The following is a 23,086-nucleotide window of genomic DNA, read 5'->3' on the forward strand; positions in this document are numbered from 1 at the left end:
CCGGGCGGTGCTGGAGTGTATTCTCAGGTCTTACAGGAGAGGATTAGTCATAACAGATCAAAGCATCACTACAATCACTGCACCATGATGTCACTCTGGAACTGAAAGTCCTGCTTTGTCTTGGATCTTTATGGAAAATGAAGTGAAATGTGCCTGTAATTTGAGAAGAAAACCGGGAGATAAATACACACACCTCCGCCCCAGCATCAGGTCAGATGTTGAAGAGACGATTCCATGGAAGTGTTTGTGATTACTGAAGATAATAGAGTGAATGAGTAATGCAGCTGTTAACATCTGCACAGGAAAAAAAAGAAGGCTGATGCATCACTCCTTCACATGTGCAGTGTGTTCTCTGCTTTAATAAAGTGCATATGTGAAGGACTGATGTGTCAGTCCACATCACACCCTGTCCCTCCTTCTTCATCAGCAGGTCTGGAACTCACAACTCACATTTCTCTGTTCTGTGAAGCAGGAAACCGTGACATCGTCCAGGAAAATCTTCTGCGCAGAGCAGAACTCAGCTGTGGATCATCAGTTCTGCACAATCCACCACTTTTAGAATGGGTTTCATTTTTCTCTGCTGTAGAAGCATTGGGCTTCTTTTAACTCTTTACTGTCACCTGAGGACATCATCTGTTCCTTTGTGATCTTCAGAACCAATAACACCTCCTTATAGTTTCCCCTGAACTCCGATACAGTGCTGTACCGCCCATTAAATTAAGCCTTTACTCCCAGATAAAGCCCCCTACTGCCCAATAAAGCCCCCTACTGCCCGGTAAAGCCAATTACTATTAAATACTAAATCATGTTTACTAAAAGCTCCCTTCTGTCCAGTAAATGTCCCTCTGCTGTCAATAATGTTCCATACTGTCTACTTAAACCCTTTAATGTCCAATAAAGCTCTGAACTGGTAAAAACAACCGCTTACCTCTCAATAAAACCCCCAACACAAATCCATGCTGCTCAATAAAGCTCTACACTGTCTGATAAATCTCGGTTCTGTCTCCCAAACCCCTTTAATTCTCAACAAAGCTCGTTTACAGTCTGATACAGTCATGTGCGGTCCAAAAAACCCCCATACAAGCCAATGAATTCCCAAACTGTCCATTTAAGTCTCCTACTGCCCAGTAAAAGCCCCATCTTGTCCATAATCTTCTCTTACTCTCTACTGAAGCCCTGTAATGTCTCTGAAGGCACAATAAAAGCCCCTTACTGTTAAATTAATCTCCATACTGTCCAATAAAATACCCTTACTGTTAAATTAATCTCCATACTGTCCAATAAAAAACCCTTACTGTAAAATATATACCTGTCATTCCCATAATGTCTCATTATTGTCCATCCATTTATTTAATACTGAATCTTTACAACATGGAGCTTCTCAAGTCCTCTTTTTGCCTTCTATTGCCCCTCGACTCCCCCTAGTGGATCAGCCCTGCTAATACTGCCCCTGAATCACTCTGATCAGTGTAGTGTATTTACAGTTTAATTAGAATAAACAGGTTCCTTTATCTAGGGGTGAGATCTCCTGCCACACAGATTTCTATATGTATAACCCAGAAAAAGAACTCAATGCACCACCCATCGAAGTCCTAAACCATCAAGAGAACTTTCCCACTTGATTTCTGGAAGAAATGTGAAGTGCTGCAGCAACTGGTTGTGATTAAATGACCGAAGCGCAGCATGCTAAGATCACTGTAAAATGATGTACGTCTGTTGAAGCTAAGCGCTAATGCTAGCAGGTGTGAGTGCGGAGTCTGAGGCCCAGCGAGTGGTGTTCAGTGTGTTTATGGTTTTATTCGTCTGAACAATGACAGTGTGTGTGTTAATGCGTGGAGACGGAGTGTGTAGTGCCCAGGGGACGGGGCTATAGCGGGATGTTGGCGTGTTTCTTCCACGGGTTACTCTGTTTCTTGCTCCCCAGAACCTCCAAGTCTCTGCAGATCCTCATGCGTGTGGTGGAAGGCTGGATGATGTCATCGACAAACCCTGCACACGTGTAAAGAGTGTGTTAGCGTGTGTGTGCCAATTTATTCATCAGTAGTGCATCAGACACACACTATTTCAGTGTGTGTATGTGGTGAGACGAGGCCCAGACAGACAGGGCAAGTTGTCATGGCAACCAGGAACGCGCCCAAACCTTAATGCACTTTTTAGTCCGATTAGGGCTGCATAGTGACCGCATGTAATTGTGTGAGTGTGTGTGTGTGTGTGTGTGTGTGTGTGAGTGTGTGTGCGCGCATACGTACCTCGGACAGCAGCAGGAAAAGGGTTGGCGAACTTCTCGACGTACTCGGCCTCCGCGTCGGCCTGGTTCTCCTTCCCCCTGAAAATAATCTGCACAGCACCCTGAGAAAATTACAAAATATAAACAATTTATTATTTATTTATTTATAAGGAAAAAAATAAAATAAAACCCCACAACTTTTTATTTTATTTAATATTTAGTCATTATGTAATAGTTTTCTTAACTTCTCCTGGTTTAAACTTTTATTTATATATAATTTACATAAACATTTTTCATCAGTATTAATACACATTTGTTGTAAAATTAAAACCATTTAATTTTTGCTTTAATTGTATTATTATTAATATTATATTACTTATTTAATTTGTATTTGACGACTAAAATATTTAACATTAATATAAAATAATAAAATTTCTTATTAATGACACTCAGAGTTGAGAGAGAGTGTGTGTGTGTGTGTGTGTAAAATAAACTTGTCATGCTTGTGTTATAAAATGCCCCCTCATTAGCATACAGGTAAGATTGTTCCCTCCCCTCCCCGTGGTTATCGTTACCTTCGCCCCCATCACGGCCACCTCAGCTGACGGCCAGGCGTAATTAACATCACCACGCAGGTGTTTAGAGCTCATCACATCATATGCACCGCCGTACGCCTGCACACACACACACACACACACGCAAACACAGAGCGCAACAATGAAAGATTTAATTAATTTTACCACTGTACTTAATTCCATTCTATTTGAACAAACACACGGAGAGCACACACACACACACACACACACACCTTCCTGGTGATGATGGTGATTTTAGGAACCGTAGCTTCTGCGAAAGCGAACAGCAGTTTGGCGCCGTGGCGGATGATTCCTCCGTACTCTTGTGCCGTCCCTGCGCACACACACACACACACACACACACACACACACACACACACACACACACACACACACACACACACACAAGCTTCAGTTAGTTCAGAATACGGCAGCCAGAATTCTCACAATGTCAAGAAAATATGATCACATAACCCCGATCTTCTCGTCCCTACACTGGCTTCCGGTTAAGTTTCGAATAGTCTACAAACTACTGCTACTCACTTATAAAGCACTAAATGGATTATCTCCATGTATCTCTCCAGTCTTCTATCACGCTACAATCCATCACGCTCGCTGAGATCTCAAAACTATGGACTTCGCAAACATCCTGAACCATCTAGAGACGTACCAGTGCCAATTGTATCGACTGCATGTGTGGAGTTTGACATTGGACCTCCTGAAGTGTTTAAAGGCTCTGGCATGGAGAAGCTGATGCTGGATCTGTGATGATCACAAATGTTGAGCTCAGTAGCTCCTACTTTTATACCAAAGACTGCAGAAAGAACATTTACTTATAATCTTATACTCCAGTAATCATGTTAGTTCTCACTCTCCAGTGTTCTGTATTGTTGAAAGATTTATGATCAAACTCTTGATGTGACCCAAATGAGGATGGGTTCCCCTTTTGAGTCTGGTTCCTCTCAAGGTTTCTTCCTCATAACATCTAAGGGAGATTTTCCTTGCCACAGTCTCATCAGAGATAAACACACACCGTTCACCATCACTGTTGATTTGTGTAAAACTGCTTTGAGACAATGTCTATTGTGAAAACGCTATAGAAATAAACTTGACTTGACACACACACACACACACACACACACACACACACACACACACACACACACACACACACACACACACACACACACACGTATTCATCTGTATGGGTCTGGTAAACTATTTTATTTTATTAATTTGAGCCAATTTAATCGATTACTCAATTTGTATCAATATAAGAGTTTTGCATTCATTTGATTTATTTTATATTAAACCAAGCAGGTATTTTATTTTAAATTGTTTTAAAAATGTATATTGTTGATGCTCATAAATGTTAATATAAACCGCGTTAATCAAAATGAAAAGCAATTCATTCAATGCATTCCTTTCCCTCAACTGAACCGTGACTTAAAAACCCGAGGTAGATTCCGAACCGTGAATTTTGTGTGCCTTTACACACCTAATGTACACTGTGTAGTGCATAGGGTGTGTGATTAGGACACAGCCACAGTGGATTAATGGCAGTAATGTGCAGCATAAGCTGAGTGGTTTAAGACACGCCCATAATGGATCAATTGTGGAAATAGAGTTAGGGTTAATGTGCACTACATAGTGTATAAGGGGGATTGCTTTGGGACACACCCACAATGGACTGATGAATAGTGGGTGTGGTGTGGGACACACTCACACTGACCTGATCTTGGTGTATATGTACACAATAAAGTGCATAGGGTTTGTGATTTGGGACACGCCCATGGTGGTGTGTGTGTGTGTGTGTGCGCATGCTCCTACCCGGCAGGAATCCAGGAACATCTACGAAGGTAATGATGGGAATGTTGAAGGCGTCACAGAAGCGTACGAAGCGAGCGCCCTTCACCGAGGAGTTAATGTCCAAACATCCTGAGACACACACACGGTCAGCGTCACATATATATAGTGTGTGTCTGTATGTGTGTGCGCGTGTATGCGTACTCTCTAACCTGAAGCCACTTTGGGCTGATTACCCACAATGCCGACAGTGCGGCCGTTCATGCGTGCGAATCCCACTACGATGTTCTTGGCATAGTTCGGCATGATTTCAAAAAACTCTCGTTCGTCTACAATCTGGGGGAGAATCAATACCCTGTATGAGGCTGTGTTCCAAATCACTAGGCTACACCAAAACAAACACACCTCCTTTAGTGGTAACCTGTGGCTGTGTCCCAAATCTATTGTGTGTCTAAGTGATTTCAGACACAGCCACAAACATAACTTTATCTGACCAATCAGAGATAAGACAATCACTGTGTGTGTGTGTGTGTGTGTGTGTGTGTGTGTGTGTGTGAGACATACGCCATGGATGATGTCCAGCATGTCGTAGGCCTTTGTGGTCTCAAAGGGAACGAGTGTGTCAAGTCCAGGAACGAGGCGGTCACTGTGTGAGACACACACACACACACACACACACACTTAATATCTAACAGTAAAGTGCAGTAATGAATAAATAGACAGGTGTGTGTGTGTGTGTGTCAGTACCTCGGGTCGTGACACTCGGTGACCGGAGCAGAGTCTTTATTACTCAGAGGCAGGAAATTAAAAAACTCTCGGAGGTTCAGCAACGCATCAACATCGTTCTCAAACGCCCTGTGAGCCACACCTACCCCCGGGGTGAAAGAGAGAGAGAGAGAGAGAGAGAGAGAGAGAGAGAGAGAGAGAGAGAGAGAGATAAGTGTAATGTAAAGGCTATAAAAGGTTTATATAAACACTATAAACACTCAGTGGTTAATGAAGGTACCTGAGACAGCGGTGTGTGTTTTGGCTCCGCCCAACTCCTCCTGAGTCACATCCTCATTAGTGACCGATTTCACAACATCAGGACCCGTAATGAAGAGATACGATGTGTCCTGGGTGGAGTTATAAACAGAGTGGGTGGAGTTATAAACAGAGTGGGTGGAGTTATAAACAGGAAGTGTGGGTGGAGTTATAAACAGGTAGACTGGGTGGAGTTCTAAGAGTGGGCGGAGTTCTGTTTAGGTCGATCGAGTTCCTCACCTTGACCATGAAGGTGAAGTCGGTGAGTGCAGGAGAATAAACAGCTCCTCCTGCACACGGGCCCATGATGAGGGAGATCTGAGGAACAACACCTGACGCCAACACGTTCCTCTGAGAGAGAAAGAGAGAAACGTGTAGAGATCTGGACATTGTTCTAATATATTTATACGTTTTCATATATTTCTTTGTGCATCTGTTTATTTTCTCTTTCTTTCTCAGTCTCCATCCGTCTCTCTGTTCCATGTACCAGGAAAATGTCTGCGTATCCTGCCAGAGATTCCACTCCTTCCTGAATCCTCGCTCCGCCTGAATCATTCAGTCCAATCACAGGAGCTCCAACCATCATCGCCTGGTCCATTACCTACACACAGGCACACAGGCACACAGGCACACACACACACACACACACACACACGCGTGTCCTAAATGACCTCTAACCCTTTAAAAGGAAAAAGCAGGACAGAAAGAAACTCACTTTGCAGATTTTCTGGGCGTGAGCTCCTGATAAACTCCCTCCAAACACAGTGAAGTCCTGAGGAGAGGAGACCAGAGACATTACATTATATCCTGTGACATCATCCCTCAGGAACGAGGTTGTGTGTAACTCACCTGGCTGAAGACGTACACGAGACGGCCGTTGATGCGACCCTGTCCTGTGACCACGCTGTCGCCGGGATACTGTGAACAGAAACACACATGTAATCCAGCCTGGAGGTGCAACGAGACGATACGAGACGATACGAGACGAGACGTCAGGGTCTCGGTGTGGTGATGCAGTACCTTGTTGTGATCAGCCTGCATTCCAAAATCTGCACAGCGATGTTCCACAAACATGTCATACTCCACAAACGAGTCTGGATCCAGCAGCAGAGAGACACGCTCCCGAGCCGTCAGCTTCCCCTGAACACACAATCACATTCACAGAGTCACAGGGAGCACCGACCTTCATTAATCTGTGTCCTTCACCGGTGTGTAGAAAGCTGACTGACCTACACAACCCTCCTTCTGAATGGAAGAGAACATGACTTGTGTTTAAACAGAATATCATCAGGTCACCAAACCCACCATCGCTCATTCCTGACTGGTCAGATGATGTCCAGCCACTTCCTACAACACCAGTTTCTATTCACATGGTCCTGAGAGTAAAGCTTTTACAAACTTGGTGGACACCTGAGCACTGGTTCATCCTTCTTGTTGAACATCTCATTCCACATGTAATCCTTAATTCCAATTATAATAAGCTTCACTCTTCTATGAAGATGTTCCAATAGATTTGATTTTGGAGATTTATTCAGCTACAAGGATATTAGTAATGTCAGGTGCTGATGCAGGTGAGAAGGTGAGGAGGTCTGGGGTTCAGGCAGCGTTCACATTCATCACTTTAAAAGGGTTGGAGCTCTATAGCAGGAGATCTTCCACATCCTCCAACCCATAGAAAGCAGATATCATGGAGCTGCACAAATGTCATGCTGGTTTGCGGTCTCCTAGTTCAAATGGTCCTGCACTATCCTATTCAGCTGTGTGTACATCATTGTAGGAACATTTTGGAGAAGAACCTCAGATGGTTGATGAAGTCAGGTGTACTTCAGGTATGACAACAGGTTCAAACCTTCTAACAAGTGCAATATACACTTCTGATTGTTTTCTCCTTTACGGAGTCCAGGGGTGTAGGGGTGGGTGGGTGTGTGTGTGTGTGTGTGTGTGTGTGTGTGTGTATATACCCGGTTGTGCTGGCCCTGGATCCTGGCTGGTCCTCCTCCCTGCAGCGCTGCTCTCCTCTTGCTCTCGATCCTCTCCTGCACGGACCCGTGTGCTGCGCTACTCCACTGCGTGCTCTGGAACAGTCTACAGCCCGCTAAAGCTCCACGACTCTGAGGAACATGACCGAAGTTCTTCACAGTGTACTTGAGGCCGGTAAGAATCCCCTCACCGGCGCTCCGGAGCAGAGGAACCGCCGCCATTTTCACCCACCGCGTCCTTTTACCTCTGAGTGGATCACTAACCTCCCCTTCATCCTGCCAGATAAACTTCCGCTTCCGCAACAAGAGCCAATCGACGCTGAGGGCGGGGTTTCAACCAGCCAATCACAAGATACGTTTGGGGGGCGCGGCGTCATTCGGTGCGTGAAAGTTAGGCGTTAATACCGGATACAGCCGCCAGAGGGAGCAAATTACACTTCTAACCTCAATTCTATCACATTAGATTTAAAATAATTATCAAAAGATTTTATACAAACTAAACAATTTATATTTAAAAAACTTATTTGTCACAATTATATTTTATTTGTTACATTATCATTATTATTGTTATTATTTTTTTATTATTACTATTATTATTATTTTTTTATTATTATTATTATTGTTGTTGTTGTTACTATTATTATTATTATTATTATTATTATTAATGCTGCTGCTGTTGTTGCTTTGTTGCTGTTGTATATAATGCACAGTAAAACCTGAATTTTGAATTTTGAAGTGCAAGAAATATATGAAAAACTTTTGAAGCCAAAAGGGGAAATTAATGAAACACTACACTACAAAAGCTTCACAATCAGAAAAAGTGCAAGAAATATTCAAAAAACGCCCACAAATATATAAAGAAAAGAAAATATAGACCAAAAGCCTATACAAAATATTCGTCGCAATATGTACTGCTTATATGTCGCCACCAGGGGGCAGCAAAGACAAGCATGACAAAACAATGAATATGCAAATATATTTATCGCATCATCTGGAACTCAGTCATTCTGGTTACACGATCCAGGTCACTGTGAAGGTTTGTGTTATGAAGGACATCCAGCGTAAAACATGTGCCAAATTAAATATTCGGATCACAAATCGGAAAATTTTCGCATCATTTAGGGACTTTTTCAGTGACTATGTTGGTGGATAGAGACACACACACACACACACACACACACACACACACACACAGATAACCTTTGACATAATTCTGAAAATATGTGCTATATCATATATGTATGTAATTTATATAAAGTAAATCATTACGCACAGGTTTCATGTTTATTTATTTGTAATTATCTTTATTTGTTGTTTGCGAGCGATAGAGAGAAGGAAAGAGAAATAAAGGATCAGCTGCTTGAATGTGTCTCCGATCCTTCTTTGTTCTCGGAGCTCAGTCATGTGATGAACCTCATTCCTGCTTCGACCGAAATGTTGCAAAACCTCTTTAAAAAAAGAAATTCAGGGTAAATATGAAGTGTGTTTGCGAGACAGAGACGTCTCTTCAGTGATATTATGAGGGTTTATTTCGAGTGTATAAGAGAAGAAAAGCTATAAAAACTCGGGTCTAAATAAATGTAACGTGAGTCGGCGAAGAGTCAAACAATGTCCTTGTGTATTTATGGAGATAAACACTGACCTGAATTCCTCTGGGCAGAATAATGTGTGTGTGTGTGTGACAGTTTGTTTAAACAGAACTGTACAGGAGGGCAAAGTGTTGGAGAACATACAGAACTCACTGATCTGTCCATACATACATACACTATATGGCCAGGTACTGGAGCACATGACGTTTTCAGCCACGTGTTTCTCCCCCAAAGCTGTAGGCACACAATTTCTATCAGATGCCTTTAGATGCGTTTGGTAGCATATGACATTTTCCCTTCACTAGAACTACGAGACCCAAAACTGTTCCAGCATGACACAAAGTTCACAGTGTGTAATGTAACCAATGGTTTATTTATAGCCAAACATCATATACATTGTCATGGAGAGAGCGAGAGAGAGAGAGAGAGAGAGAGAGAGAGAGAGAGAGAGAGAGAGAGAGAGAGAGAGAGAGAGAGAGAGAGAGAGAGAGAGTGAGAGAGAGAGAGAGAGAGAGGAGAGAGAGAGAGAGAGAGAGAGAGAGAGTGAGAGAGAGAGAGAGAGAGAGAGAGAGAGAGAGAGAGAGAGAGAGAGAGAGAGAGAGAGAGAGTGGGAGAAAAGAGAGAGAGAGTGAGAGAGAGAGAGAGAGAGAGAGAGAGAGAGAGGAGAGAGAGAGAGTGAGAGAGAGAGAGGAGAGAGAGAGAGAGAGAGAGAGAGAGAGAGAGAGAGAGGAGAGAGAGAGAGTGGGAGAGAGAGAGAGGAGAGAGAGAGAGAGAGAGAGAGAGAGAGAGAGAGAGAGAGAGAGAGAGAGAGAGAGAGAGAGAGAGAGAGAGAGAGAGAGAGAGAGAGAGAGAGAGAGAGAGAGAGAGAGAGAAAGAGAGAGAGGAGAGAGAGAGAGAGAGAGAGAGAGAGAAAGAAAAGAGAGAGAGTGGGAGAGAGAGAGAGAAAACTGTAGTTAATCTCCAAAACAAACACAAAAGTGAATTTATCCATAATTATATAAATATCTGTAGACTGTACATGTGGATTTCTTCACGCAGAAAAAGTGAAGGAGGTGGACTCAGGTAGATGCAACTAAACATCACAAAGTCAGGTAGATGTCTAAAAAGTGGGCAGAGTCAGGTGGATGTCTCCAAAGAGAAACGGCTAAGGGGTGGAGTCAGGTGGATGTCCTTTAACAGAAAGAGCTAAGGGGGTGGAGTCATGTAAATATGTCCAGAGAGGGTTGAGGAAACAGAGCCAAGGAGACAGTCCAAGAAATTGATAGTTAAGTGGGCGGGGCCAAGAGATGAGACAAAGTGGATTTCCAGTGGTGGATGAAGGACACAAACCATGTTGTTAAAGTAGATCCACTCTGTAAAATGTGACTCCAGTAAAAGTAAAAGTGTCCATTTAAACTTTTACTTGAGTAAAAATACAAAAGTTTTTGCCTTCAAATGAACTTCAGTCTCCAAAGTAGTGATTTATTATAACTCTAATGTTCCTGTGATCATTTTTATCACAAGATTCTTCACTTAATCACCTCAGTTTCTGTGTAAAGACTCGAATGTGACTCTCAGCACACTGATCTATTAATAGAATGAGATTAAAGACTCAAACACTGATTGATTTCTATTATAATGATCATCAACACAAAACCTTCTTTAATAAAACGTGTAAATGAGGTCACGTGTGTTGTGTTCGAGTTCGAGTCTGGAGTTTCTTCATCATTTATTCCTCTCTAAATGTTCTGCTTGATGTTGAACTGATGCTGAACTGTATGTTGGTGATCAGTAGATACATTATGTTGATTGAGAAGTGATGAGTTTCAGCTTTGAAAATCTCGTCTCTGCTTCCGCGACCATCACTGGATGAGTAAAACATGTTCTCAGAGCAGTCCACAAATCTGGACACATTTCTGAGAGCTTCCTTACATGTAGAAAAATCACCCTAAATGCATTTATTTAAAAAAAAAGTTTGATTTTATAAATTTTCTACGTGGACGCCCCTTGATGCCCCGTGCACGATGCCGCTCTGGTCGGCTGTCCCTGTCGCCCACGTCTAAACCCGCCTCCGCCAAGCGCCAATCAAAACAGGTGTAAAACAGAGCGTGTGTTTGACCCTGATTGGTGACTTGCTGTGTGTTTGACCAGTTATGTTTTTATCCTCATAAAAGAAAAAGGAACAAATGATTTTGTGAATTGTAGTTAAATAAAAAGTAAAATATTTGACTTTTTAGTGAAGTTACAGTAAAAATCTCCCCAAATGGAAAAACTTCAGTAAATAACAAATACACGAAAAAAACGACTTCAGTACAGAAACAAATGACATTTACTTCATTACTGTCCAACGCTGTGGATTTCACAAGAGGGGGGCAATGCTTCGGTGAAAGACCAGGTGGAAGGAGTGAAAGAGAGAGGAGAGAGAGAGAGAGAGAGAGAGAGAGAGAGAGAGAGAGAGAGAGAGAGAGAGAGAAATTAGAGGGTGGGACTAAGTCAGACATTCATAGAGGATCTCTAAAGAGAGGTTTACAGGGTGAGACAAGGTGAGACCAGGTGATGGCTTGGGGTGATTTTTGGGGGGAGTGTATTGAAGAAAATATTATATTTTATATGTATTTAATATAAAGCTTCACATGTGTAATAAAGTCAAGTGCTAATATTTAAGCATTTTTGCAGGTATGGAAATGTGCTTCATCACTTCAGCGCCACTGCTGTTTATTCTGTGAAAGACAATAATAAAAGCAACATTTCTTCACAGATATGCTGAGGGTCAATGTGTGTGTGCAGGTAAACACCGGAACATCTACAGGTGTGTGTGAAGCCAGGCGATGTAATCGTCTATGATTCGTATCCCCACAGAGAAGTACGATGGCCAGAAGGCGAAGCTCACACAGCCATGAAAGCAGTCATCATAGTGACGATGTGTGACTGAGACGCCGGCGTTCTCTAAACGCCGGACGTACATCGTTCCATCATCCCTCAGCACATCATGCTCGCACGTCACGATGTAAGCACGTGGTACCATCTGTAATATTTCCTGTTCGGCTAGCAGCGGAGCAGCTCGTGGGTCCAGTATGGCAGGGATGTCCTGCAGAACGGAGGGCGAACCGGTCCGTGGGAAGATCGCGGTGTATTGTTTGCGCATGTGCTCAGGGATCATCAGGGTCCAGTCGACTTTAGAGCGGTGAGGGTTGACTCGAGACTCGTCCAGTGCTGTGTGGTTGTTCAGGAGGATTGTGTGGAGCAGGGATGCATCCGCACCCAGATACTCCAGCCAGTACCGGACCATCAGGTCACGATACAAGATTGGAACTCCCCAGTTCTGCTGATAGGATGCGGTATTAAAGTCCAGAGCCTGAAGCACAGGATAGATCAACACCTGTAGCTTCAATTTTACCCCACCACCTCCACTGCTGTTCCTTGCATTATCGTTGCTGTTGTTTGCAGTATTATCACTGTGGTTCCTCACATCATCATCATCATCATCACTTCCGCTTTCCTGGCCAATCTAGAACAAACAAATGCAACTTAATTTAAAACTAATGTTTTATTTATAGCCAGTAAAAACTACTCTTTAATGGCAGCCCTCTCTGTACATTCACTCCCTTCAAACCGGGAGTTCTCCAGGACCAAGAATAAGAACCTGTGATGTGATAGACAATGGTTGGTACTAAGAGGAGTGGTGGTAAGAATAACATGGCACACCTGAGCTTTGTTGCCCAATGTAAATTTCTATGATTTGTATGATTTTTCTAAGTAGTAACCTGAGCAAAAGCTGAAGCATCAAGCAAGCAGAAAGCTGTAAAGTTTGTTGACTGCCTGCAAAATATAGCAAGGGCACAAGTACAAATGAAAGAAAAGTTCACAGGAACTCTTGCCCTAAATTTGTTATTTTCTTTGAGTGGCATCTGGCCAAGATTTTCCAAGGATATTTGACCAAATTCTTGAGCACCGCAATTACAGGAAAGGATAACTGGAGAAGTTGTCCTGAAAATGAACCAGATAATACCTCTTGGGAATCCATTAAGATGTGACCATAGTCAAGACTTAGGAAATAGTATAACTTAGGCAATAGTTACTTTTGGGCTACTGGGCCACCGGTCAGAATGTTGAGAGGTAGCTCAGTGGTTAAGAAGTTGGACTTCAGATTGAAAGGTCATGAGTTCCAATTTCAGCACCCTCAAGCTGCCACTTGCTCGACCATTGAACCCAGCCACGGTATATTCAAACCACAGAAATTGGTTTGAAAAAAACAGAAACACAGAAAAACAATTGGCAATTGCTAGAATCTATTAAGAACCATTTAAAAAAGAGGCAACACCTCCTCGCTACCTACCACAACAGTGACCACAACAACCACTTCAACCTGCCCAACACACTTATCTTCATTAAACAGCAACTATAACATGTCCTGCCTTCATTCAACCAGGGACAGTGATCTCACTCCGTTCCGGATTGCACTTTGTAGCTAGGTCAGTTGTTCACCTGTTGTGAGACTGCAGCAGCAAGGTTTCCTCCTGCGCTGTCACCACACACAGCAACTCGCTGCGGATCCACAGAGTAATACGCCAACACGTCACGCTGCAGGAAGTGACGTACCGCCTGCACACACTCCTCATACTGCACAGGGAAACGGACATTCGGGGCCATACGGTAACTACACACAAACACACAAAACACCCATCACACACCTATAAACACACACAGATACTACTCTCTCACATATACACACACACACACACACACACACACACACACACACACACACACACACTTACTCCACTGTCACGACCACAGCGTTTAGCTTGAACGCCATCTTCCTGCACAGCACATCATAGGATCCCAGCTCTGTACAACAACAAAGAAATTGTAATTACCATGATAGCAATAACACACACAACACACACACACACACACACACACATACACACACACACACACACACACACACACTTACTGGGTGCCCCGAGAGCCCACCCTCCCCCGTGGATGAACACTACAGCGCGTCTCAGAGTGTCGTCTCGGTGTTGAGGTGTGTACAGGCGAACACGAACACCGTTAAACTCTGTGTCCTCTGTGTGAACATCCTCAAACTCCACCGGCACAAATAGCTCGAAACCCTTCACAGCCAGATTCAGGACATGAATATGATGCACGAGACCAAGAAAATGTGACATATCAGCCTAAAGGGGATAAAACACACACATGCTTCATGTAAGCACACACAAAACACCCTTTACACACGTTTACTCTCTCACACACACACACACACACACACACACACACACACACAAACACACACACACAGAGTGAAGCAGGTATGGCCTCTGTTTGCCACCTTAATAAGACTGTATACTGGAGTATAGTTGTATCAGTGCGTGTGTGTGTGTGTGTGTCTGTGTGTGTGTGTGTGTGTGTGTGTATGTGTGTGTATGTGACAGAACAACACTTTACAACACTTCAAGACCATGTGCTCCATTCATGCTGTAGTTGAAGTTGTGCAACACTGGTCATGTGACCTGCCCTGAGGGAATGATGAACTCTACAACAGTTTAGCAACAAAATTCCTGCAGTTTTGTTCCACATTTTACCCAGAAGGAGAAAACACACACACACACACACACACACACTGACATCAAGTGTGCAGTCCCAAACAGGTTAAAGGTTAATCTTTAACTACTGAAGCTACATCTCAGTCTTGATGTTTGATTCAGGACAAAAACATTTTCTGGCATCATCACATCCTTAAAGTGAAATTAACAAGAATTCAACTGAATTAAAAAACAATAAACACATGGTGACTAGCATGGAGGCTAATTCAGTTAGCTAGTATTTCAGGCTAAGTAAGAAACATGGTGTTACATGAGCATGTACAGTGTTATTAAATCCTACTAGAATTAGCCTTAATGTGATTACTTCAGCAGTAATGCTTAAATAGTTTAATTATGTAGAAATAAACAATGTTTTAGCTTATTTTTAATTAAAATTTTTAACTTACAATAAAATATTTTTTTTACTTTTATCTTTACATTAAAGTTTCCTCCTTTCATTCAGGGTTGATCAGTGCTAACTTTATTGCATTATTCTTGCTGATAATCAAAGTTTTATAACTTTCACCTGTCTTTCATCTTTGTCTCATGTCTTAAAACCTGTTCTGGACTTGTCCTGTTCTTTCTCTGTTACACCTCACCTGTTTCACACCTCACCACAACATTAACTGTCTGCAGTGTGTGTTCCACCTGTCCATGATCTTTCTTCTCACATGTCCCAGAGTCACCTGTCACTTAGTAAGTTCTCCTCACCTGTCTCCATCTGACCACCATGTTCACATCAAATGTCTCCATCTATACAAAGAGTTAATCTCACCTGTCTCCATCCATTTACCAAATTCTCCTCACCTGTTTCCACCTGAACTCCAGGTTTACCTCACCTGTCACTACCTGTCCATCAAATTTACCTCACATGTCTTCATAAGTCCACCAGGTTCTACTCAATAGTCTCCATCTGTTCACCAAGTTCACCTCACCTGTCTCCATCTTTCCACCAGGTTCTACTCACCAGTCTCTATCTTTGTACCAGGTTCTACTCACCAGTCTCCATCTATACAGGAAGTTCTCATCACCTGTCTCCATGTTCTAATTTAGTTCATAAAGGACTAATTTATTTTCCTGGAAGTTGTTAATTAATAAGGTAATGAGTTAATTGTTCTTCTTACCAGGTGAGTGGCGGTGCGAAACGTTGCTCCCACCAGCAAGAGCTTCCAGGGCTCCGAGACTCCCGCAGGTAACGGCATGTAGATGTAGTAGGACAGAGCGAGGGTTGAAATCAAAGTTACACCAAACAGGAGCTTCATGATACTGAGGCTCAGTGTCCATCAGTGATTTGTGCTGTGTGATTCTGCAGCCGGCTTTTATCTGCAGCAGGTCAGGACTTCCAGCCAATCAGAGCACAGAGGAGTGAACATGTGGAAAGTAAATTTTATTACCATATGATTTACCTAATTACTTTTTTATTTTGCATAAAAATGAATAACAGGTATATCATTAAAATGCTAAAACCAGACTCAAAACTCTGGAGATAATATTGTATGTATTATTTGTGTGTGTTTGTGTATAGAGTGAAGTGTGTGGCCTGTGACACACATTACACTCTCACAACACAGCACTTAGGAAACAGTGTGAACCGGCTCAAAGGCTACAAGGTTAAAAGCCGGACGTGTTTTGGAACAATGTGAACAGATAAAACCGAATTCTATCTCTAAATATAAACAGTGAGTTTGAAGAGTCTGAACGGAGGAAAAAAAACTACAAATTCAATTACTAATAATTTCGACCAAAATCCTTACCTGTGTAGTTTATATGAAAGCATGCCATCACAAGAACAGCACCTTCACTGAGAACACACCTTCAAACAGACTGACAGGTACAGAGACCACACCTTCTTCAACCAGACTGACAGGTACAGAGACCACACCTTCTTCAACCAGACTGACAGGTACAGAGACCACACCTTCTTCAACCAGACTGACAGGTACAGAGACCACACCTTCTTCAACCAGACTTACAGGTACAGAGACCACACCTTCTTCAACCAGACTGACAGGTACAGAGACCACACCTTCTTCAACCAGACTGACAGGTACAGAGACCACACCTTCTTCAACCAGACTTACAGGTACAGAGACCACACCTTCTTCAACCAGACTTACAGATCTGACACCCATCCTTTACTGAGACTGACAGATACATTAGACACACCTCCTCCACTAACAGAGGCCACACCTCCTTCACTAACAGAGACCACACCTCCTCCACTAACAGAGACCACACCTTCTCCACTAACAGAGACCACACCTCCTCCACTAACAGAGACCACACCTCCTGCACTAACAGAAACCACACCTTTTGCACTAACAGAGACCACACCTCCTCCACTAAGAGAGGCCACACCCCCTTCACTAACAGAGACCACACATCCTCCACTAACAAAGACCACACCTCCTCCACTAACAGAGAACACACCTCCTTCACTAACAGAGGCCACACCTTCCCCACTAACAGAGGTCACACCTCCTCCACTAACAGAGAACACACCTCCTCCACTAACAGAGGCCACACCTCCTTCACTAACAGAGGCCACACCTTCCCCACTAATAGAGACCACACCTCCCCCACTAACAGAGGCCACACCTCCTCTACTAACAGAGGCCACTCCTCCTTCACTAACAGAGGCCACACCTTCTCCACTCACAGAGGCCACACCCCCTCGAATAACAGAGACCACAACTCCTCCACTAACAGGAGCCACACCTCCTTCACTGAGACTGACAGATACTGGAGCCACGCCTCCTTTGCAGAGAACAACAGATACAGAAGCCACATCTCCTTCATTACGAAAAACAAATAAAGAAGAGTACCTCCTTTATTGTGACTGACACACAGATGCCACGCCTCCTTCATGTGATCTCCAGCTCCACAATAACATCATATTATTCGTGGAATACAGTATTAAATACACTTATAGGCAGTGATGATTGCTCTCGGACTGCAGGGGGCAGCACATTTCCCTGTGAAGGCTCATCTGTCCACACGGTGGTGCCATTTCTTTCACTTCTCACTTTTATCAAAGTTTTTCCTCTAAATCTGTTTTATTAATTACAGGATAACACTTTATACTTTTACATTTATATATACATTTAAAGAAAAGATAATTAATATTGTAATTTACATTATAGCAGCTATAAAGGCTCATTCCCTCAGCAGGTTCTCGCTTTATTCTCTCTCTTTAGGCTAAGAAGAGACAAAAATCACAGCTTGTCATCATTTCTTTAATGAGAACTTGCAAAAGAAGTATAAATCCCTCCATCCTGAAAACTTTACCTCTGACTGTTACAAACCACTGACACTGGAGACTCCTTTCATCAGTGCTAAATAAACGTTTTCACATACACGTCCCAGTGACCGAGCCGTTACTATAGAAACCATAACATATCAGAACAAACACATTAATATAAACCTGCACTACTGTCAGAGCTGCTGCTATAGAGACCTAATCACATGCTTCTGACCAATCAGAGCGCAGGAATATCCAATCATATACATCTACATTTAAATGTCGTACACAGTGTTTCTGTTTTCTTACTGTTTTTTATTTAATCAGTCTCCAGCTCTTTATTATAATCTCCCTCTCTCTCTCCTCTCCTCTCTCTCTCCTCTCTCTCCTCTCTCTCTCTCTCTCTCTCTCTCTCTCTCTCTCTCTCCTCTCTCTCTCTCTCTCTCCTCTCTCTCTCTCTCTCTCTCTCTCTCTCTCTCTCTCTCTCTCTCTCTCTCTCTCTCTCTCTCTCTCTCTCTCTCTCTCTCTCTCTCTCTCTCTCTCTCTCTCTCTCTCTCTCTCTCTCTCTCTCTCTCTCTCTCTCTCTCTCTCTCTCTCTCTCTCTCTCTCTCTCCCTCTCTCTCTCTCCCTCTCTCTCTCTCCCTGCGTTTTTCCCAAATGGCAAACCGATTTATTAGAGAAATGAAACAGAGCCAGAATGTGAACTGAGAAACACAGAAATGTCATTTCAGATTTATTGAAAGTGATGAGGCTCTTGTCCATCTGTTTACTTCTCTGCTTTAAATACACTCTATAGACACCTGACTTTTAAACCTAGATGTGGTTCTTCTCTAAAAAATTCCCATGAAGTTGGAGGCACAATTGTATCAGACATCTTTGGATGCAGGAGCATGAAATTGCCTTTACTTAAACTAGGAGACCCAAAATCTGTTCCACCATGACAATGCCCTCTGTGCACAAAGCCAGCTCCATGAACATCTGCTTTACATGGTTTGGAAGTGTGTGGAAGATCTTCTGCTATAGAGCTCCAAACCTATTGAACACCTTTGGGATGAATGTGAACACTGACTGCACCCCAGACCTCCTCACCTTCACACCTACATCACTACCTGACTTCACTAACACCCTTGTAGCTGAATGAGTCTCCACAAACATCTTCCCAGAAGAGTGGAGCTCATTAAATGTGGAATGAGATGTTAAAATAGAAGCTATGTTCTGGTCAGGTGTCCACAGACTTTAGGCTGAATAATGTATTATAGATCTCATTACTCAGAATGTTTATATATAATATTACATACATTAATGATAATTTATACATGACATACAGTACAGACCAAAAGTTTGGACACACCTTCTCATTCAAAGAGTTTTCTTTATTTTCATGACTATGAAAATTGTAGATTCACACTGAAGGCATCAAAACTATGAATTAACACATGTGGAATTATATATGGAATTATATACATAACAAAAAAGTGAACTGAAATATGTCATATTGTAGGTTCTTCAAAGTAGCCACCTTTTGCTTTGATTACTGCTTTGCACACTCTTGGCATTCTCTTGATGCCTACTTTGAAGAACCTACAATATGACATATTTTCAGTTCACTTTTTTGTTATGTATATAATTCCATATATAATAATTAAATAGTCATGAAAATAAAGAAAACTCTTTGAATAAGAAGGTGTGTCCAAACTTTTGGTCTGTACTGTATATATTATTATATATTACAATCCACCTGGTTGCAGTTAAGCTCTGCCCACTTCAGGGTTTTGGGTCTGTTCTAACACATCACTAGTAGAGACAGGGGTGGGGTGTGGACAGGGGTGTGGAACAGATTCTGGCAGGTCACATGATCACAGAATGAATAGATTATGAAATTATGAATAAATGGCATACTGTATATTGGACTCCAGAAACATCTACTGAAATTTCATCTGATTCTAAACCTCTCTCTCTCTCTCTCTCTCTCTCTCTCTCCAACACATAAACACTTAAATAAGAAAGAATGCAGGTCTGAGAGATGGAGTTTGTTAGGGTCAATACGAGGTCGTATCACCTCACACAGTAATACAGCGCCCCCTGTGTTCTTCTGGAACGTATTTCTGGAAGTGTTCATCTCAAAGCGTCTTGAGCACCTTCTTGCTATTCGCACTGGATCTCCACAACGGTGTCAAAACAGTGAGCCACATCTTCATCTCCAGGAAGAGGGTGAAGTCTGCAGGAGCCGGATCTGGTGAGTAGGTTGTGTGAGGATCTGAGATCATGTGGATTTCGACATTTTTGGGGTTTGAGCTCATTGAAGGTCTTCCTGATCTCTCGTCGTCTTCCGGTGATGTTCTTCTACTTTTAAAGGCCCGACTCGCAAACGACTTTTCGCAGCGTCACTGTATGTAAAACGTAAGTCACTTCAAACGTCCGTGATGAAATCGCTGCTGTGGGAACGCACGTGGGGCAGAACAGCACCAGTTACACCATCAGTCTCCAAACTTTTTCATACCACCTCGTATGTATGAATAAATAAATGTGACGTGAATCAATCTTACGGTTTATGTTTTTCTTCAAAAATAATTGTTGATTTTAAGAAACACAGATGCAAAAACCACAAAATTGACAATCAGCCTCAGAATCAAGGAAAAGCAAAAAGTGCAGCTGATCAACAGATCACTGAAAAGGCTTGAATCAAGAATGTGAGGTGAGCAGGTTGAGAAGAAATCAGCAAACAATGAAGATGCAGAGACGAGCAGCTGAGCGTAAACGTGTACATATATAAGTGTCAAGTGAGTCTCAGTGCTTTCACATGGTGGCTCTATCAGAAGAACTTTATCAGGACGCTGTGGGGTGTGAGTTTGAGGATGTGGAGGCCATGTTTAAAGGCTGATCAGGCTGAAGTCTGACCTTGGCAAGAAGCTTGTGTTTAAACTTCTGGACTTGTGGAGTAACATATTTTAGTCTTGTTTTAAAAAAATCAAAATCTGGTATCTGGATGAGTTACGGCTCTTAAGATCACATTCATTTTCTGCCTAAATAGTTCATTCATCCCTGCACAATCCACAACTCCTAGCATTTTCCTCACGTTCTAATCACCTTCTTCTCATGTTATTTCCATGTTCTCCTCACATTTCCCTCACATTCTCCTAACGTTCTCCTCACATTCTTCTAACGTTCTCCTCACATTCTCCTAACGTTCTCCTCACATTCTTCTAACGTTCTCCTCACATTCTCCTAACGTTCTCCTCACATTCTTCTAATGTTCTCCTGACATTCTTGTAACATTCTCCTCACGTTCTCCTCACGTTCTCCTAACGTTCTCCTAACGTTCTCATTGTTTGTTTGTGTACACTTCCATTAAAACCCGGAGCATGCCTTCCACGTCTCTGATCTCTGACTTTCAGAAAATCTGATTTTGTCTCCAGTCTCTATCTCGGAAAATAAAAAGTAATCGGATTAAAGTGGTAAACAGAGGAGCTGATCGAGAGCCTCTGTCCAGGAGCTGTGAGACACGGCATCTGATTAAAACGCAGATTTTGTTTAAGATTAAACACAAAGAGCTGGAAATGCAGGAGTAATAAACCAAGTGTTTGTTTGAGGTCAGAGATGCTCTCTAGTGAAGAAGATCCCTGAGCACTGGGGCAGGACTCTGAGAGTCTGATTACGACTCACTGGTTTATATTGAGATGAGAAGATGAGGAGATGATCAATTTAGTTGTTGCATATCTTCAATTGAAAAATAAATGAGAATTATTAAATTAGGGATTTAATCCAAAATTAAACATATTATTCAGAACGATTAGGTCATGTGATCTGCACAGACAAAAATATGAGGAACAATATTTTACAGAACATCTGGATGAGGCTGGAGGTGTGAATATGCTGCCTTCATTCCTTCATCCTTAGTAATTACCTGGTACAGTGTGTTGTGATTGGCTGAGAGCAGTACAGTGTGTTGTGATTGGCTGAGAGCAGTACAGTGTGTTCTGATTGGCTGAGAGTAATACAGTGTGTTGTGATTGGCGGAGAGCAGTACAGTGTGTTCTGATTGGCTGAGAGCAGTATAGTGTGTTGTGATTGGCTGAGAGCAGTACAGTGTGTTCTGATTGGCTGAGAGTAATACAGTGTGTTCTGATTGGCTGAGTTTATACCCAATGTTATATATGTTATAAAAAAAAGGCAATAAAAAAAACAGTCGGTTGGTCTGACATTTTCTTGCATGGAATCTGGAGGAATTCTCGCACAGCGGTTCAATAGCTCTGCGATCGATTGATGATATCTGTCTCCTAGGCTAATGAAATGCGCAGAAAGGTTATAGCATGCTGTGTTTGCAGTTAAATGTCAGGCGGCGGTTTGAACAGAATTAGCAGAGGAATTTCAGAAATACACCGTTCACTCATTTATTTTATTCTGGAGCTTATAAATAATCAGACTGTAGCTCTGGCTATAAACTTGGCTTTTCCATTAAAGGAAAAGTTCATAATTAGCATTAGCAGGATTAGTGTTTGACATTTCTTGCCAAATAGCAGATAAAATTCTTGTTATCAAAAGACGTGACTAAGCTAGCTAGCCAGTTCTACAACAGACTAATTACAGAAATACAAAAAAAATTCAGCACAACTTTATACTTACAATGCACACAATATGTTTGAGTTTTGAGGTCATTGAGTCTTTGATTTACTGCGTAGCTTAAATTGGTTATTAAGCTCCTCCCCATGACAGGTCGACAATCATCCTAATAAAACAAACAAGCTGAAGATTCAACAATCAACAGTGAAGCAAGGAGACAGGAAGTGAGCAATAACCAAAGTCCAAAGATTTGGGAAAACAGCACCCTCTGGTGGCTTGGTGCAGAATCGACATTGTTTTATGATCAGTTTTATGATCATAAACAACGCAATGGGTGTGAATTTTGGCTCCAGTTCCTCAACCTCAAATACATAATTGAAGTTCAAAATTCATGGTCTGTTTTTTTAGGTCTTATCTTTGTTTGTGTGTATTTTTTAACCAAAATGAAAAATAAAATAAAAAACAGCAAATTGTACACCAATCTAAACATTAATGTTCATGTTTATGATAGTGGAT

General features: G+C 42.2%; 2 protein-coding genes across 4 annotated transcripts; both read right to left on the reverse strand.

Annotated features, from left to right (window-relative positions):
• Window positions 1–1,777: 1,777 nt before the first annotated feature.
• pccb (propionyl-CoA carboxylase subunit beta) lies at window positions 1,778–7,884 on the reverse strand. Its single transcript, XM_046863555.1, has 15 exons — window positions 7,593–7,884; window positions 6,652–6,771; window positions 6,481–6,549; window positions 6,347–6,403; window positions 6,119–6,232; window positions 5,872–5,982; window positions 5,615–5,723; window positions 5,356–5,476; window positions 5,173–5,254; window positions 4,821–4,944; window positions 4,633–4,740; window positions 3,036–3,136; window positions 2,803–2,901; window positions 2,250–2,349; window positions 1,778–1,989 (listed from the first exon to the last, which is right to left on the reverse strand). Exons 1-15 carry the CDS (start codon window positions 7,830–7,832, stop codon window positions 1,868–1,870), a joined length of 1,677 nt encoding a protein of 558 aa, XP_046719511.1. The 5' UTR covers window positions 7,833–7,884; the 3' UTR covers window positions 1,778–1,867.
• Window positions 7,885–11,489: 3,605 nt separating this feature from the next.
• nceh1a (neutral cholesterol ester hydrolase 1a) lies at window positions 11,490–22,756 on the reverse strand. 3 transcript variants are annotated; one of them, XM_046862139.1, is made up of 6 exons: window positions 22,634–22,756; window positions 15,894–16,108; window positions 14,136–14,361; window positions 13,957–14,026; window positions 13,664–13,835; window positions 11,490–12,686 (listed from the first exon to the last, which is right to left on the reverse strand). In XM_046862139.1, the coding sequence occupies exons 2-6, from the start codon at window positions 16,029–16,031 to the stop codon at window positions 11,982–11,984; spliced, it is 1,311 nt and encodes a 436-aa protein (XP_046718095.1). In that variant the 5' UTR covers window positions 16,032–16,108; window positions 22,634–22,756; the 3' UTR covers window positions 11,490–11,981. The 3 variants fall into 3 exon arrangements, with proteins under 3 accessions (XP_046718095.1, XP_046718094.1, XP_046718096.1); XM_046862138.1 differs by lacking the exon at window positions 22,634–22,756 and adding an exon at window positions 16,524–16,646; XM_046862140.1 differs by lacking the exons at window positions 15,894–16,108; window positions 22,634–22,756 and adding an exon at window positions 14,633–15,147.
• Window positions 22,757–23,086: the final 330 nt, after the last annotated feature.

Source organism: Silurus meridionalis, chromosome 12, assembly GCF_014805685.1.
Source record: "Silurus meridionalis isolate SWU-2019-XX chromosome 12, ASM1480568v1, whole genome shotgun sequence".
In the NCBI taxonomy this organism is placed as follows: domain Eukaryota; kingdom Metazoa; phylum Chordata; class Actinopteri; order Siluriformes; family Siluridae; genus Silurus; species Silurus meridionalis.